Source organism: Rhododendron vialii, chromosome 8a, assembly GCF_030253575.1.
Source record: "Rhododendron vialii isolate Sample 1 chromosome 8a, ASM3025357v1".
Lineage (NCBI taxonomy): Eukaryota > Viridiplantae > Streptophyta > Magnoliopsida > Ericales > Ericaceae > Rhododendron > Rhododendron vialii.
In genome coordinates this window covers 26,658,704-26,674,499 of record NC_080564.1, presented here as the reverse complement: position 1 = coordinate 26,674,499, position 15,796 = coordinate 26,658,704, and the positions used below count along the sequence as shown (strand labels likewise).

The window sequence follows — 15,796 nt, the reverse complement described above, 5'->3', positions numbered from 1 at the left end:
AGTTTTACCCAAAATTTTTTGAAAATATCCAAGATTAAGCCCCCCCAAAAAAAAGCCAACTTTTTTTACTTCTGTAGCTGAAAAGTGGATATTTTCCAATGAATAAAAGTAAAAAAAAAAAATTTGGATTTTCCGATTACTCTCGTCGAAACGAATCCATAATCCACAAAAGTTTGGCACAAAACAAACAACGCGGAATTTTTTTTGAATAAGGACAAAACTTCAAAAGCCCAAAAACCTACACACACAAAACAGAAAAAGAAACTTAGTGGCACTAATCGTAATCTAAGGTTGGCTTAAACAGGAAAGACTTGTGATTCTAAATATTATGTCTTCTCCAGCTCTTACAACAGTTACACTGAAAACCTGTCTTCAAAAATTTTAGCCAATGCCACCAAGACCAAGTTAGTTGCATCCCATTGGGGATCTCAATAACACCTCCTTAACATTTGCTAGAAGTTAGCATCCTCTGGTAAGACTTGAGCAACCTTTCAAAATTCAGACAGTTTTGTCATTATTAATCATATGTTATGGTATTTCAGAACGTATGCAGATGTACATAATGTCATCGTTCATCTTTTTGGAAGTTTTGATGGAAGAATTCCTCTACCAACGCAGTCAACTCCAATGGTTAGAATAGCATCCATCGAGTCTCTGCACCTATCATGTTTTCTTCGTTTTTCTGAATCTTTGTTTTGGTCCAGCTTAAGACTTCCCAGTATCCAGTATGCAGTCTTCCCTTACAAAAGAGCCACAGCAGCAGTTGAGGCTACTTCGACTTCCAAAACCGAAACATTATATGTACTCTTCATCTGTTCTAAGCCTATGTTGGGATCACTGACTTGAAGAGCAAATCAAGGTAGAGACAGTGATAGGGAAACCAGAAACATAAATGCAACTGCTTCATTATCCATTTTCCTCGATTCCTTCGATCCAAACACAGACCAAGTGTCCAAGAAAAGTAGTCAATAAGACTAAAATAGAGTGAACAGCAAGGGTTTGCTTCCTATCCCCCTGTATCTAATCTAATCACAACTTTGGGAGAAATTGGATAGGTTCAAAAGTACAGTCTATTAAACATGTAAAAATGCTATTATATAACTTTAAAAAAGCTGAGTCAAAAGATGAAACCACCGCAATAGTACAGTTGAGGATAAGATACGGTATAGTGAAAGTCGGATCATACATGAAATACCCCAATATGTAACAACTCATGGGGTATTACACCCATAAATTAGTAACTCAAGATGTACACTTTCTCCTCATGAAGCAGCAGCCAACTCAACAGGATTCTTTGGCGAAACTCTATCTCCACAGACAAACATTGCTGAGGAAATCTTTGCTTACTCCTCAAGATAAATACCCTTCACCATTTGAATGAATGGAAACCAGATTTACTTCCACCACTTTTTCTCGGACAGTGATATAAGCTGTAAACATAAAACATGAGAGGAGAAATTAAGAATAAATGCGAATGGGGAAGCACAAGGAAAACTTATCATCAAACTGAGTCACATGAACCAACCACAGTGAAGACAGGAGTAACTCTAAAGAGAACCGAATAGCCGTTGTTGAGAAAAAGTTACTTATATGGAGAAAGCATCGTTCCAAGTGATAAAAAGTTGTTGATGCAGACATATACAAAAAGTCTCCACTCTCCAATCGAATCATGTTTTCTAATGTCTAAATACAAAATTACTACAAATGTAACATAACCGTCATCACTAAAACAGAGAGCTAGGGTATATAGTGGAACCACAAGTAAACCGCCACACGGGAGGACACTGACTAAAAGTTGTTAAGGTAGGGATCTTTTCATGTCCCTTAAATGAGTAGATCTCAAACTTTCTACAACTAGCTCCAACTCCTACTACTGTAAATTCTGCCATGTTCCCCCTGTTTTAATTTCCTGCTTCACAAACTTTGACAGACAGCAGTAAAAATCCATAACCATGTGATTCCCAAATCTGCATCTAAAAAGGTAAAATAATTGGTTTAGACTCCTAAATCTGTATTAACCAATGACGTTAAGGACAATAAATGGCAAGTTAAGGTAGGGATCTCTGTCGTGTAAAGTCCATATTATCCCAAGAAATCTATCAGGTTGCAGAAATTAAGAAACTTTAGTCTAATTGTCAAAGCTGGGGAGACAGAAAAAACACCACCTTACGACTTAAGAGCAAATGCATAAGGTGAGCCAACTTCTTAACCTAGCATTTGTGGATCTTATTGGATCTAACATCAACCTCATAATGTTTGTAAATGAACATGAAGGAAATTATACTTGACAAGAGATCACACTATTAACAAACAAGGACTAGCTATATTAACCCATTTGTCGACCACTAAGAAGGATTATTATTAGCCTGGCCCCCCAACATTCAACAAACCAGTAAGGCTCCATATCAATAACAATGGCAAGGCGGGTCCATCTGTGATAATAATAGGAGTCCAGTCAATGCGTATTGGAACTGATTAGTGGGGATGCAATTTTTTCCTTTGCTGGTAAAAACTAGACAATCTAATTACTCGACAGGCAGCAAACAAAGTGGGGGTTGTAGTCCATCCAAAAGTTGACCCATAATATGACCCTTCGACAAGCACTACAATCCCAGTGCAAAACCTGGTATATACTAAAACACCACTTGTAAAGAACTAAGAAGCACGAATACAGCCACGGGACACAGACATGTTAGGGTTACATCGAACATAGAACATAGCAACATTATTCATGTATCTTAGGATTCATGTTGAAGTTTAATTCCAATCAAATTTAAATAAATCGAAAAACAAAAATAGTATTTGTATTACAAAGATACAAATCAAGAGTGATCAAATGAGTATCTTTAGCTAAATAATGGAAGGTTTGACTTCGGGCCAACTTTTAAAAATGGCATTCTAACCTCTTAATGTGTCCTCGACGTGGCCCCATAGGGCCCCTCGCATGCCCTAAAATGTTCATAACGTGCCCAACTAAACAAAATATAATAACAAATCAAACACATAATTTAGGTGTGTCCGACATGTGTCCAGAGAGTGTACCAGAGGCGGTAGACATGTCCATGCTTCTCAGGTGAAGAAACAACCAGGTGCACAGTAAACCTAAGTACAGAATTACATACGGTCAATAAGATCCCCACTTGAAATCTTAGCAATTTCCCAAGCTCATATATTCTTTAACACGGAATATTCATTGGTTGGATCAGTACAGAACACTCATCGGTTCCACCACCTACTTCAAAAATTTAAAGATAAACTCGTGGCAAAGTGAGGGAAGGGAACTGAAGGGTGTTTTTTCCCCAGATATGCATTGCAAAGTGCACAGACAACAAACTTATATCAAAATTGTTAAAGCCCCCAGAGATTGTAAAGATAGCAGACAAGAGTATGGAAAAGAATAGGATGTCATAAACGTTCTACAGAAAATCTAATTTTTCCCGGAGACTACAAAATTGGTTGAGAGAGAGAGGAGTTTTGAGAACACATAACATCACTGCATCTGTTACAATTGTCCAAACATGGTCAATGGTTACAACTAAAGGTGATCGATGATATCATGTTCCCAAAGGGCCTAAACAGGTGGCATGAAGTCACGTAGCCGATCAGTATGCGGACAAAGTTGCAAAAAGTCTTCAATCTGCGAGCAAGGGGTAGCCTTATATTTCAAAAATTGGTAATAGATTCAAAAGTCACAAAGACCAATTGAGCTCAGCAGAATCGTTTAAAAGCACAGTTGGGTTAATATAGCTACTGCTGTGGTGATGCCAATCCGGCCGAAAATATTAAGACTGAAGCTAATAAGAGTCGTTTTAAAAATGTATATGTATCCAAATACTTAGAAGCACAAGCAAGAAAAGAAAGATAAATCGATCACCAACCTGACGAGCAACCTGTGCTACACGTCTACTGTCTCGAGATGACTCAGTTATTGAGCTAACCTTCTCCATCTGCACTGGACCATTCTCTGCTGTCTTTTTCTTCAAAATGCTCCCTTCAGCATTGGCATTCTCATCAGGGCTGCTCAGAGACTCTTTCTTCCGTTTCCTTTGGAATGTGTACTTGATAATCCTATCTGGCACAGATTGGTTAGGAATACCATCGGGGGTAGCATATGTTTTTGTCTCCGAGTTCACTACTGGCGCATCTTCTTTCTCCACATCCCTTCTAAAAATTGGAACCCCCAAATTCTCTGCAGACCCACTTACCAGTTCCGTCAGCAATAACTTATCCATTGATGTCCGGTCCTTGTTCGTAGTGTTCTGCCCACTTCCAGTTTTAACAAACTCTGTGTCACTTTCAGTAACTTTTGTACATTTTAGCAGAATGCCGTTATCGGTGTTATTTGTTGATAACACTGGGGCCAGGTAAGAAGGGTCTCCTCCAGATTGTCCATTGATATCAGAACTTTGATCCCTTTTCACGACTCGATTAGAGAGGTATCTAGATGAAGGGGTTTTGTTTTTCTTACACGTAGTAAATCTTCTCCTTTTCCGACGAGAAACCCTAAGCAGGTGTTGTACACCTTTCTTCTCTGTAGTGCGCATGTTGTCAGCCTTGTAAGTAGGTGTTTTACAAATCCCTTCAATTTCTCCATCTTCTCTGCCACTTGTTTCATAGGTTGCATCATCTACTGTATTAGAAAAGGACAATTCTCCGGCCATCAGTTTCTCCTCAAACGCGCGAATTCTCTGAGTGCGTCGATTCCTGTAGAGTTCAGGTTCCTTGCTTCTCAATACTATTGAGGGAAGATCTGGTTTACTAAAAGGTGCATTCACCATGCGTGAATCACTTTCCTTGTGGCAGTTATAGGCCTCATTTCGTTGATTGAAAGCTGAACTCTTCAAATCAGAAGCTGTGAAAGATTCAAGTCGTGGTTCTGGAGGATGGAATACAATAGGCTGAGAAATATCTTGTCTGTTCTCCTCCGATATAAAGGGAAAATCAGGTTTACCAACATAGGAATTCCCCACATATTCATTTCCATTGTAGCACTTGTACACTGCATCTCTTTGATTGACATCTGAATTCTTCATGTCCATAGTCGAGAAACATTCAAGTCGTGAAGCTGGAGGAGAGAATACGACAGACTGAGAATTATGGAATCCATTATCCACATGTGAGGTTTGTGCCTGAGGATCTGTGTCACGGTCACCACTATGCTGTAACTTGTTTTTCCTCACCCTCTCCAGTTCAGCTTGCATGTCTCGTAACTCTTCTCTGAGATCTTTGACTATATCCTCAGCTTCGTGAAGTTGTGCTTCGAGCTCTTCAATCTTTCTCTGTTGACTCAAGGATCTCACTGCTGCTACACTTATCTAGAAGTTTGAATCAGAGTATGAGTGAAACAGATGTTAAGCTGAATTTATGGAGAAAGTGTTAAGTTATGGGTTTGTATGTAATTAGTTGTAATCTACACTTAATCTCTTATGTAAGTAGATTAGAAGAAAGAGGTCTACTGTGTAATTACTGTTTCAAGTTGTATAAGTATAACGTAATGAGAAAATAACAGAAACCTTTTTAGGTCTCAATTCTGGCATCCAATTTTACATGGTATCAGAGCACCGATCTTGAACGGCTGCTATACAACCTACCGACAGGCCCTATTGTCTCCGACGACGCCGTACGCCGTACGGCAGGCCTTGTTCTTACCTACCGACGATCTGGACGTTGTTCCGATCTGGATCTGGATCTCGCTGAACTGTTTCAGCCCTTGAACCTTCTTATCCACCGCCGACGAGCCTCGTTTCAGCTTCTCCGCCGCCGTCGACCTTTGACCAGGTCATGTATCTGCTTCCGTTGAGGCTTACGACACTGTACGACGTCCGACAGTCTTGGATCTTGCTCGACGGGCACCGGCGATTACCTTCTGACCTTGTACGACTTCGGGTTCCTACCGACACCCCCTGGGTAATCTCGTACAGGTGTATTTAAGGGATTAGGACTGGCTAAAGTTTTTGTTTAAGAGTTTCAGAAAATTGGACCTTCCTTTTTCTTTTAATTTCTCCTGGACTGAACAGTTGGTGATTATTATTTTTACCTTACTGTGTACTCTTGGTTGTTTATCATAATTTGGGTTTGTTGCAATGTCAGAGGATAAACAAAAGGCTTCCGCTAGTACAAATGATGAGTTGAGTCGTATAGGGCCTCTAGATAATTTTTCTCTGGATATTTGCCATATTAAGTTGGATGATACCAACTATTTGATTTGGTCTCGTACCTTTACCTTGGCTATTGAGGCCAAAGGGATGTCAGAGTTCATTGAGAGTCCTGTTGCTCCACCTGTTGAGGCGATTGAACTCAAGAAATTTAAATCTCGGAAATCATTAGTCATGACATGGTTGTTTAACTCTATGAGAGCTGATATTCGTCATACTTTCCTATTGCTTGATACTCCATATCAGATTTGGACTACTGCTGCCCAAACCTATTCTCAGCAAGGTAATGATGCACAGTGTTTTGAGTTGAGGAAGAGGCTCCGTACATTGGAGCAAAATCATCGTTCTGTTGCTGTGTATTTTGCTGACTTGAGTGGAGCTTGGGGGGAATTTGATTACTATCAGGGTTTTCAAGCTGTTTGTGCCGTGGATGCTGCTAACTGGCTAAAACGGATGGAGAAAGAGCGTGTTTATGACTTTCTTGCTGGTCTTGATCTGGAGCTTGATCCAATTAGAGTACAGGTGTTGGGTCGTGTTCCATTTCCGTCCTTGGGAGAGGCCTATTCTATTGTTCAGCAGGAGGAGAGTAGGAGGGGTGCTATGTTGCACCCTCCTATTTCTGATCGTTCTGCCCTGATTGCTACTCCTCAGGGTCCTTTTGGTTCTGATAGTGGGCCTATTCCCCAGGGTGGCAAGTTACAGTCAAGTACTAGCAGCAGGCCTCTTGATCGTGCGTCACTCCAATGTGATTATTGCCATAACACAGGTTATACCAGAGATTTTTGTTGGAAGCTACACGGCAAGCCCACTCGTGGGTGCGGGGGTGGACGCAGTGGCCATGGCCGCGGTCCGGTGCGTTCTCGGGCCCAAGCCCATGTTTCGGAGTCTACAGTCAGCACCTTGCCTGATTCTGGGATTCAGGCATCATCTGATCATATTGGTGGTTTCTCTCAGGGGGAGATACAAACTCTCAGGCGCCTTATGGCTCAGGCTGATTCTCCATCTACTATAGCTCCCTCCAATGCAGCTCCTACTTCATCATATTTTGCTCATACAGGTATCTCGGCTAGTGCATTTACTGTCTCTTCTACCATTCCGTGGATTATAGATTCTGGTGCCTCAGATCATATGACTGGGTGTTCTTCTGTATTTGATTCTTACTCTACTTGTTCTGGTAAGGATAAGGTCCGAATAGCAGATGGGTCATTCTCTGCTATCTCAGGGAAGGGTTCCGTTCGCTATTCTCCCTCTATTTCTCTCTCTTCAGTTTTACATATTCCCAACTTTGCCACTAATCTTATGTCTGTTAGTAGCCTTACTCGTTCTGCAAATTGTTCCGTGACCTTTTTTCCTACTCATTGTGTCTTTCAGGAACTGGATACGGGGAAGGTGATTGGCAGTGGTAAATCACATGGTGGCCTCTATTTTTTGGAATCTGCACCTCGTCCACCCATGTCATGTGATCTTGCTCTGCAAGCAGATACGGGTGCACCGCTTAATATGTTACATCAGTGGCACCGTAGATTGGGTCATCCCTCCTTTGGAATTTTAGAGAAACTTTTTCCTAATTTAATAAGGCATTGTCCTAAGAGTCAGTTTTTTTGTGAAGCATGTGAGTTTGGAAAACATAAACATTCTTCTTATGCACCTATTAATAAACGGAGAGCGTCTCCTTTTACTGTTATCCATTCTGATGTTTGGGGTCCTTCTCCTGTTACCTCTCTTAAAGGTTTTCGATGGTTTGTCACTTTTATTGATTGTTATTCTCGTATTACGTGGGTGTATTTACTTAAGTCAAAAAGTGACTTTTTTCTTGTTTCAAATCTTTTTATGCCATGGTACGCACTCAATTTGATACGAATATCAAAATTCTCCGTAGTGACAATGGGACTGAGTATATAGATAGGAATTTTAGGGCATTCCTAGACGAAAATGGCATTCTTTATCAGACGACTTGTGTTGACACTCCACAACAAAATGGAGTTGCTGAACGCAAGAATCGTCATCTTGCTGAGGTAGCTCGCTCTCTTTTATTCACCATGAATGTTCCCAAATTTTTTTGGGGAGAGGCAAATTTAACTGCTACTTATCTTATTCACCGTATGCCATCCAGTGTTCTCCAGTTCGAAACACCTATTGCATGTCTTCCTCACAGTTCTCGTGTCACCACTCTCCCACCACGAGTGTTTGGTTGTGTCTGTTTTGTTCATGCCCCTCATCCCCCTGGAGGCAAGCTCGGTCCTAAAGCCCATAAGTGTGTCTTTATAGGGTACTCTCCTACCCAGAAGGGCTATAAATGTTATGATCCTCACTCTAGAAAGTTTTATGTCTCTATGGATGTTACTTTTTGGGAAACCGTGTCCTTCTACTCTCCCTCCACTCAATCTCTTCAGGGGGAGCATCGGCAAGAAGAGATGAGGGAGGAAGAGATGTTTGCCTCTTTTCATAATCATGGTGAGGGGGAGAGGAAACAATTTAGAGATGAACCAATATCTGCTGAAAGAGCGACTCATGACATTGGTGACAATATTGAGGAACTACCACAACGGCTGAAAGGGTCTAACTTAAAGACCTACATTAGACAGAAGAAAGGAAAGTCTTCATGTGTAATACCACCTTGTCAATTACAATCCCCTGCTCCAGTTCCGGATGCCTCAGCTGACTTATCTGGTAATGAATCTTCTCCTATTGAGCCTCCCCTTATTGAGTCTGATAATCTTCCTATTGCTCTTCGGAAAGGTGTTAGGTCATGTACTCAACATCCTATCTCTCAATTTGTCTCTTATGATCGATTATCTCCTTCGTACCATGCCTTTGTTTCGTCTCTTTCTTCTATATGTATTCCACAGAATTGGCAGGATGCATTCATAATACCTAAGTGGAAAGGAGCTATGGTAGAAGAGATGACAGCTTTGAAAAAGAATGGCACTTGGGAGCTAGTATCACTTCCAGGAGGAAGAAATCAGTAGGATGCAAGTGGGTTTTCACTGTTAAGCAGAATGCTGATGGTACAATTGAGAGATACAAGGCGAGACTTGTTGCCAAGGGGTTTACTCAAACCTATGGTATTGACTATGAGGAGACGTTTGCACCAGTAGCAAAGATGAACACTGTGCGAGCTCTGCTTTCTTGTGCTGCCAATTTGAATTGGCCCCTTCACCAGTTTGATGTGAAAAATGCATTCCTCCATGGTGAGTTAGAAGAGGAGGTGTATATGGACATACCACCAGGTTTCTCTTCCTCTGAAACTGAAGGGAAGGTGTGTAAATTGAAGAAGGCCCTATATGGGCTGAAGCAATCACCTAGAGCGTGGTTTGGCAGATTTTCCAAAGCTATGTTGGGGTTTGGATACAAACAGAGCCATGCAAATCATACTATGTTTATCAAGGGAGGTGCTGGTAAGATTGCTGTCCTTATTGTGTATGTTGATGACATAATAATGACAGGCAATGATGTGAATGAAATTCTTAATCTCAAATCTAGTCTGGCTCAAGAATTCGAGATTAAGGATTTGGGATCACTAAGATACTTTCTTGGTATGGAAGTGGCAAGGTCTGATAGAGGTATTTTTTTCTCCCAGCGGAAGTATATACTTGATCTTTTGGAAGAAACAGGTATGTTGGGTTGTAGACCTGAAAATTCTCTTATTGAGGCGAATCACCGTCTTAGTGGCAATGTGGGGGAGTGCACTGACAAGGAGAGCTATCAGCGACTTGTGGGTCGACTAATATACTTAGCTCACACTCGACCAGATGTTACTTATGCAGTGAGTGTTGTTAGTCAGTTTATGCATGATCCTCGTGCTTCGCATTTGGATGCAGTTTATCATATCTTAAGGTACCTCAAATCAGCTCCAGGAAAGGGAATTTTGTTCTCTAATCATGGTCACCTGCGATTGGAGACATTTACTGATGCTGACTGGGCTGGTTCTGTGGATGATAGACGCTCTACTTCTGGTTATTGTACTTTCATTGGGGGAAATTTGGTTACTTGGCGAAGTAAGAAGCAATCAGTGGTCGCTAGGTCTAGCGCAGAAGCTGAGTACAGAGCTATGGCTCATGGCGTTTGTGAGCTCTTGTGGCTCCAAACTGTGTTACGTGATTTGGGAATTGCTGATAATGGTCCTATGAAACTCTATTGTGACAATAAGGCTGCCATCAACATTGCTCATAATCCTGTTCAACATGACAGAACGAAGTATATAGAGATTGACAGGCACTTCATCAAGGAGAAGCTGAGCGCGGGTTTGATATGTATGCCTTTTGTGAGATCTGAAGATCAACTAGCTGACATATTCACTAAAGGGCTTGGTAGCAAGAGTTTCCACCTCATTGTGTTCAAGTTGGGCTTAATTGATATCTTCGCACCAACTTGAGGGGGAGTGTTAAGTTATGGGTTTGTATGTAATTAGTTGTAATCTACACTTAATCTCTTATGTAAGTAGATTAGAAGAAAGAGGTCTACTGTGTAATTACTGTTTCAAGTTGTATAAGTATAACGTAATGAGAAAATAACAGAAACCTTTTTAGGTCTCAATTCTGGCATCCAATTTTACAGAAAGGGAATCCAAAAATCGGTACTGGTACAAATAACATACAGAACAATAACCAAAGTTAATGCAAAAGCAACACCATAGATTTGGGACAAAAGAGGTCGGCATTGACCACTGAATAGTAGGGAAATGGGTTTATCATTTGGAATACTAAAGTCTGGCTCTGCTATCGTCATTCAGAATGATAAAATGTGCATGAAGTTTTTACTTTCTTGGGCATGTGTAGAGCAGGAAAAGCCCTTCAGATTATGTGCAAAGGTCGTAAGATAAACTTGACAAAGGTAACATGCGATGGAGTGGTTGGTCCTCTTAACTGCTTGTACATAATTGATCTAAGAAGGATTGTTTTGAGACCAAGGGGCAGCTGAAGTGGTAGGTTTCCCTTCCCGGGTTTGTGTCTCAACCAAACAACCCCCCCACCCCCCACGCCGTGTTCCCTAAGGCTTACGTAAGTTGACTTCCTCAGAAAGATATTTGTATATAGTAAGTACACGGGATAAATACACATATACAGAGGTATGTCATTTTTTTCTTAAAAAAAAAAAACTGATCTAATTTAGCTCTTATTCTGAAATTCTTGTCTTCAAGTTTGTGATGCCTACAATAACAACCTTTTAGTATTGAGTGGAAATTCAAGCCAAAGTCGAAACAATTGCATGCTCACGTTTAGCCCATTCTCAGTTAGAAAACTTCTATCAAATGCTTTATCTGCAACAAACCTATCAGTGAGGAATATTTCATTGTAAAGGACTGAAACTATCCAAGCATGCTGGTCATTCCGCTGGCATTTTCGTAGTCTCTAGTGTATTAAATTGCAACTTGAGAGCTCAAACTCAATCAGCAAGTTATTTGAAGAGTTATAGCAACGTCACTAATTACCAACTGACCCAGGTGTTGGGACATGAGAGATATAGACAATTTGTGCAAACCAGCATTTCTCCTTAACCACAATTAACCAAGATACATGACAGCCTTTGTTTCTCACATACTAAGGTTAGAAGGAAATGAATAACATGCAAATCGAGACGCATGATGGTTTTTAGTCTTACGGAGGGATTCAGATGCGGGTTCAGATTTTACCAGATAGGCTACTCAAGTCTAATGAAAAGGTGAGGTGTTGAAACTCCCATACAAGAGGAGCATACAATAAAAATGACAAACTGGACCAATAGGCATGACAATGTGACAGTGGAATTTAAAAACTAAATCGAAAGAAAAAGCAAATGATATAATATTTTGCCCACTTCTACAAGAGTAGTGCAAGCCAAATACTTGCAATTCACTGAAGTCACAACCCAAGGGCACAAGTAAAGAGCCGTAGTTATTTTTGCCTTAGCAGAAGGTTAGCTAATACCGGCTAAAGTTTCTTGAATAGAAAAATAGGTTAGGTTGAAGAGTAAATATTTCATAAAATTCCTCTATCCGTTCTCTAATCTTCTTCTTCTTCTGAATATAGTTATTCCCAATCTGAACCAACAAATAGGCTTGAGGAGATCCAGTAATGATGAGCAAACAAGAAATAAAGAAAATTGAGTCATTTACTCACTGTTTCCTCAGCGTTCTGAACTTGTCCTTCAAGCTCTTTAATCTTTTTCTGCTGACTCATATATGTCATTTCTGCTTCACTGACCTACAAATACCATACCGCATGCCAGCACCATAGTTGTTAAGCATAATTTGAAACAAAGAAAGTAAATCAACAAACAACAAGAGCAAAATGGTTTGAAGAATGAGAAAAACCCAGAACAAACGCAGTTGCTTTAGTGATAGTTTGTTATTTCACCTCTAAAAAACTTCAAAAGTGCCTTATATGCACATCAGTCACAAGATTTACTTAAAACCACTAACATTTGACAGCACATTGTAGGTTGTTAAATGCTATATGACTGATCTGGAAAGCAAGCATCTTTCTGCATAATAGTTGAGTGACTATTCCATGAACCCTGTTCTGTTTGTTGAGATCATGATCCCTGATTCCCTACAAAAACAACCTTTTGAAATGGACATATCAATCCATTTTTAGTTGGTAAACATCCCCGAGATACTTTTCCTTAAAAACACCCGACCAGCTCAATTATTAAGGAAATCCCATGGTTGTCTGCATGAAATTATATCATGTCATTGGAGCCGTTCAAGGATGTTTATAGTTCCACTGATGGCTGGATAACAACTTGTGAACTAAATTGCAACTAGGGTCCAATCCACGCAGGTTTAAGTCGATAGATCACAAATGTTTGAAAGCTGTTATCCAGCATTAGTCTTATTAGTGAATGTAGCAAGCAGCCAACCATTTCTTTGTAAGCCCAACAATGTATATAATTGCATACACGGGTGTGTATGTGTGCAAGAGATGGAACACTACATGCTTAAGTAGTGGCAGTGAGACAATCAAGCTTACGACTTTATAGAATGCCTATTGTTGTCATCATTCGAACTTTCAAATCAATGGTATTTCTCAGGTGAATCCCAGCAAGGGCATTGAACTACGGACAACAGAAAAGGTAGAGAATGTAACAATGCTACAAGAAGCCCAAAACAATAGAAAACGGCAAAGACAATCGAACAAAAAGAAAGCAACTGCATTCTAGAAAAGAGTTTCCCCTACATCTTGACATCCCCAGTCTTGAACACTAACTCCTCCCCAATACGAAAAGAAGAAAAAGATTAAAAAAAAAAAGAAAAGAAAAGAAAAAGACAATTGATTTGTAAAGAACATAAGTGCATTGCATGATCCTCGTGTGTCTTTTGCATAATTAAGAAGTTGCATTCCACTCGTAAAAACCCTATTCGTCAGCAGGAAAGCAAAACAAATCCCATCACAGTGAATGAGAACCATAAATCTACAGAATTTGCAGCCAATTCACTCTCTAAATCCCCCAACCAAATCAATTCAAGAACAAAAATGAGTTTCTATCACCAAACAACATTCCAAACTGCAAAGTAAACCTAAATTTGCAAAACACCAAACACGTTAAAGCAACACATTAAGCGCATTAAAATGACCGAGTTCGACAACCATGCGAAACTAAACCGATTCGAAAAGAAAAAGAACCTTACTTTAGTATCCAACATTTGTTTGAGCCGAAGGAGCATCTGAAGCCCCTGCTCCTTCGCCACGCCCAGCTCGTGCTGAAACCGAACGGCTTTTCGCTCCGAAACCATGATCCTCGCCGCTGCCTCCTTCGCCGTGTTCAGGATTATATCGGCGTACGCCCTCTTCAGAGCCGTCAATCTCTGCACACCAAAACAACATCAAATCGCACTTCAACACGCACCTGAAGTACTTGCGAACGGGGGTAAAAAAAGAAAATCACAAGCGATCTCCGTTATGAAGAAAAACCCGAGCAAATGGCGGTTTTTTTTAAAAGGGGGAAAAAATCGGGTGGTTAGTTAGTTGGTGGCGGTGGTTGCGGTTGCGGTCGCGCCGGATGGGGACAGTGGCGGTTAGTGGCGGATGAGAATCTTACCTCGTCGGCGTCCATTGCGTCGACCTGATTTTCACCTGGTCGGAGACCGAGGTCTGTAGAGAGAGAAAGCGGGAGGAGAGAGAGGGGACGAGGGAGGTTGTTTGTTTTTCTTTCCCTTTCTTTGTGTCTCAGCTGTCTGTTATGAACTGAAAGTTCTGTTGCCCGGTATTACCTTATTGCCCTCGACAGACCGGAATAGCTACGAAACTGCCACGGGAGATGAACCGGTGCGGTTTCTGGTTTAGCCTAGTGGCGCGCGCCATGGACGTGGGCCCACACTGGCCGTTGTGGTGACGTGGCACGTGTGCAGGGGGGATGAGATCACCTGCGGCGGAGAAACGGTTTCGGCGGTAGCGCGATGACAGGTGGACGGTAGAGATTGAGAAGATAAACTGGTGTGTCGGAGTCAAAGTAGACTAACCGTGTAATAAACGGTTGGATTTTGAGGAGAATGTTAATGACGCGTTTAGGTCTTCGGTTGGGAGTTTTTAAATGCTGGACCAACGCCCTCAAAATGGCGGTAAAACTGGTTCATGTGGAAAGGATCCTTTTTTACTCCTCCTGTGGGCGTTACAAAATAAGTAGTACACTACTTTCGTCCCAAAATAAATATCCGATTTGCAATATAAGAATTTTAAAATAATACATTTTCAACAAGAAAAAAATTAAATTTTTTCCATAAATGAAAAGATCTCATAGATGTCTAGTAAATTGTTGAAAGAAGTTTGAATTTTTCTTGAAAAAATTGTATTATTTTTAAGTTTTCGTTTTGCAAATCGGACATTTATTTTGGAACGGAGGGAGTACTAGTTTGCACAACTAGACCCGATAAAACAAACCAAACTATTTGAGGTTTCAGTTCGTATTTGATTTCTTGAACGCTAGTTGAAAATGAATTTGTTGTGTGCATAAGCCTGTAGGAGTAGGACGGACCATTAGACCGTCACGGTCCAATGGATTATGTCACGTCCTCGATTTTCAACATAAATAATAATCATTTTTCGATAAATAGTATGATAACTAAAGTATCGATAATACCCAAATGACATATCTTTTTCCGTTCTCAAAGTTAAATTTAAAGTTACAATCCTGGCTCGAGGCCCCAAGTTACCAAAATGCCAAAATAGAATTACAATTTACAATAATCACTCTTTTCAAAAATTTCTTTTAAGTCAAATGCAGAATGTTGCTGCTTTGATACCTTCAAAACATATGATCAACAAGCACGAGATGCACGACATGCCAATTTATTTGCTTTGTACCTGAAAATGATAAGTTGAGCTACACTAGCCCAGTAGGAAAATTATACTCAAGTTATATGAAAATGCGATGAAGCATGCAACTAGAGTGAATGAATTTCAACAAACGAACGTGAGATACAAGAGTTACCACTACGAACAAACGGACTAAGACTAGAGAATCTTGGACGTCGTACAGATGTCTCTAACCATTCATAAATCAACTAAAAGCAACTTTTAACCTCGTATCAATCCAACAAATTACAACAATAGTTCAACCATCTGATAACTTTTCGAATGAACACTACAACTACTTCCTCAACTCATATCATTCACCAAAGAGTCTCTAATAAGCACCCGTTAATGCAATGCAGGGTGCGCTAG

At 40.4% G+C, this 15,796-nt stretch overlaps 2 protein-coding genes across 2 annotated transcripts; one reads left to right on the top strand and one right to left on the bottom strand.

Annotated features, from left to right (window-relative positions):
* Nucleotides 1-1,073: 1,073 nt before the first annotated feature.
* On the bottom strand, nucleotides 1,074-14,325 carry LOC131336414 (uncharacterized). Its single transcript, XM_058372245.1, has 5 exons — nucleotides 14,175-14,325; nucleotides 13,765-13,941; nucleotides 12,254-12,337; nucleotides 3,879-5,315; nucleotides 1,074-1,430 (listed from the first exon to the last, which is right to left on the bottom strand). Exons 1-5 carry the CDS (start codon nucleotides 14,187-14,189, stop codon nucleotides 1,395-1,397), a joined length of 1,749 nt encoding a protein of 582 aa, XP_058228228.1. The 5' UTR covers nucleotides 14,190-14,325; the 3' UTR covers nucleotides 1,074-1,394.
* On the top strand, nucleotides 5,389-7,837 carry LOC131336415 (uncharacterized). The gene is made up of 2 exons (XM_058372247.1): nucleotides 5,389-7,212; nucleotides 7,527-7,837. Exons 1-2 carry the CDS (start codon nucleotides 6,084-6,086, stop codon nucleotides 7,559-7,561), a joined length of 1,164 nt encoding a protein of 387 aa, XP_058228230.1. The 5' UTR covers nucleotides 5,389-6,083; the 3' UTR covers nucleotides 7,562-7,837.
* Nucleotides 14,326-15,796: the final 1,471 nt, after the last annotated feature.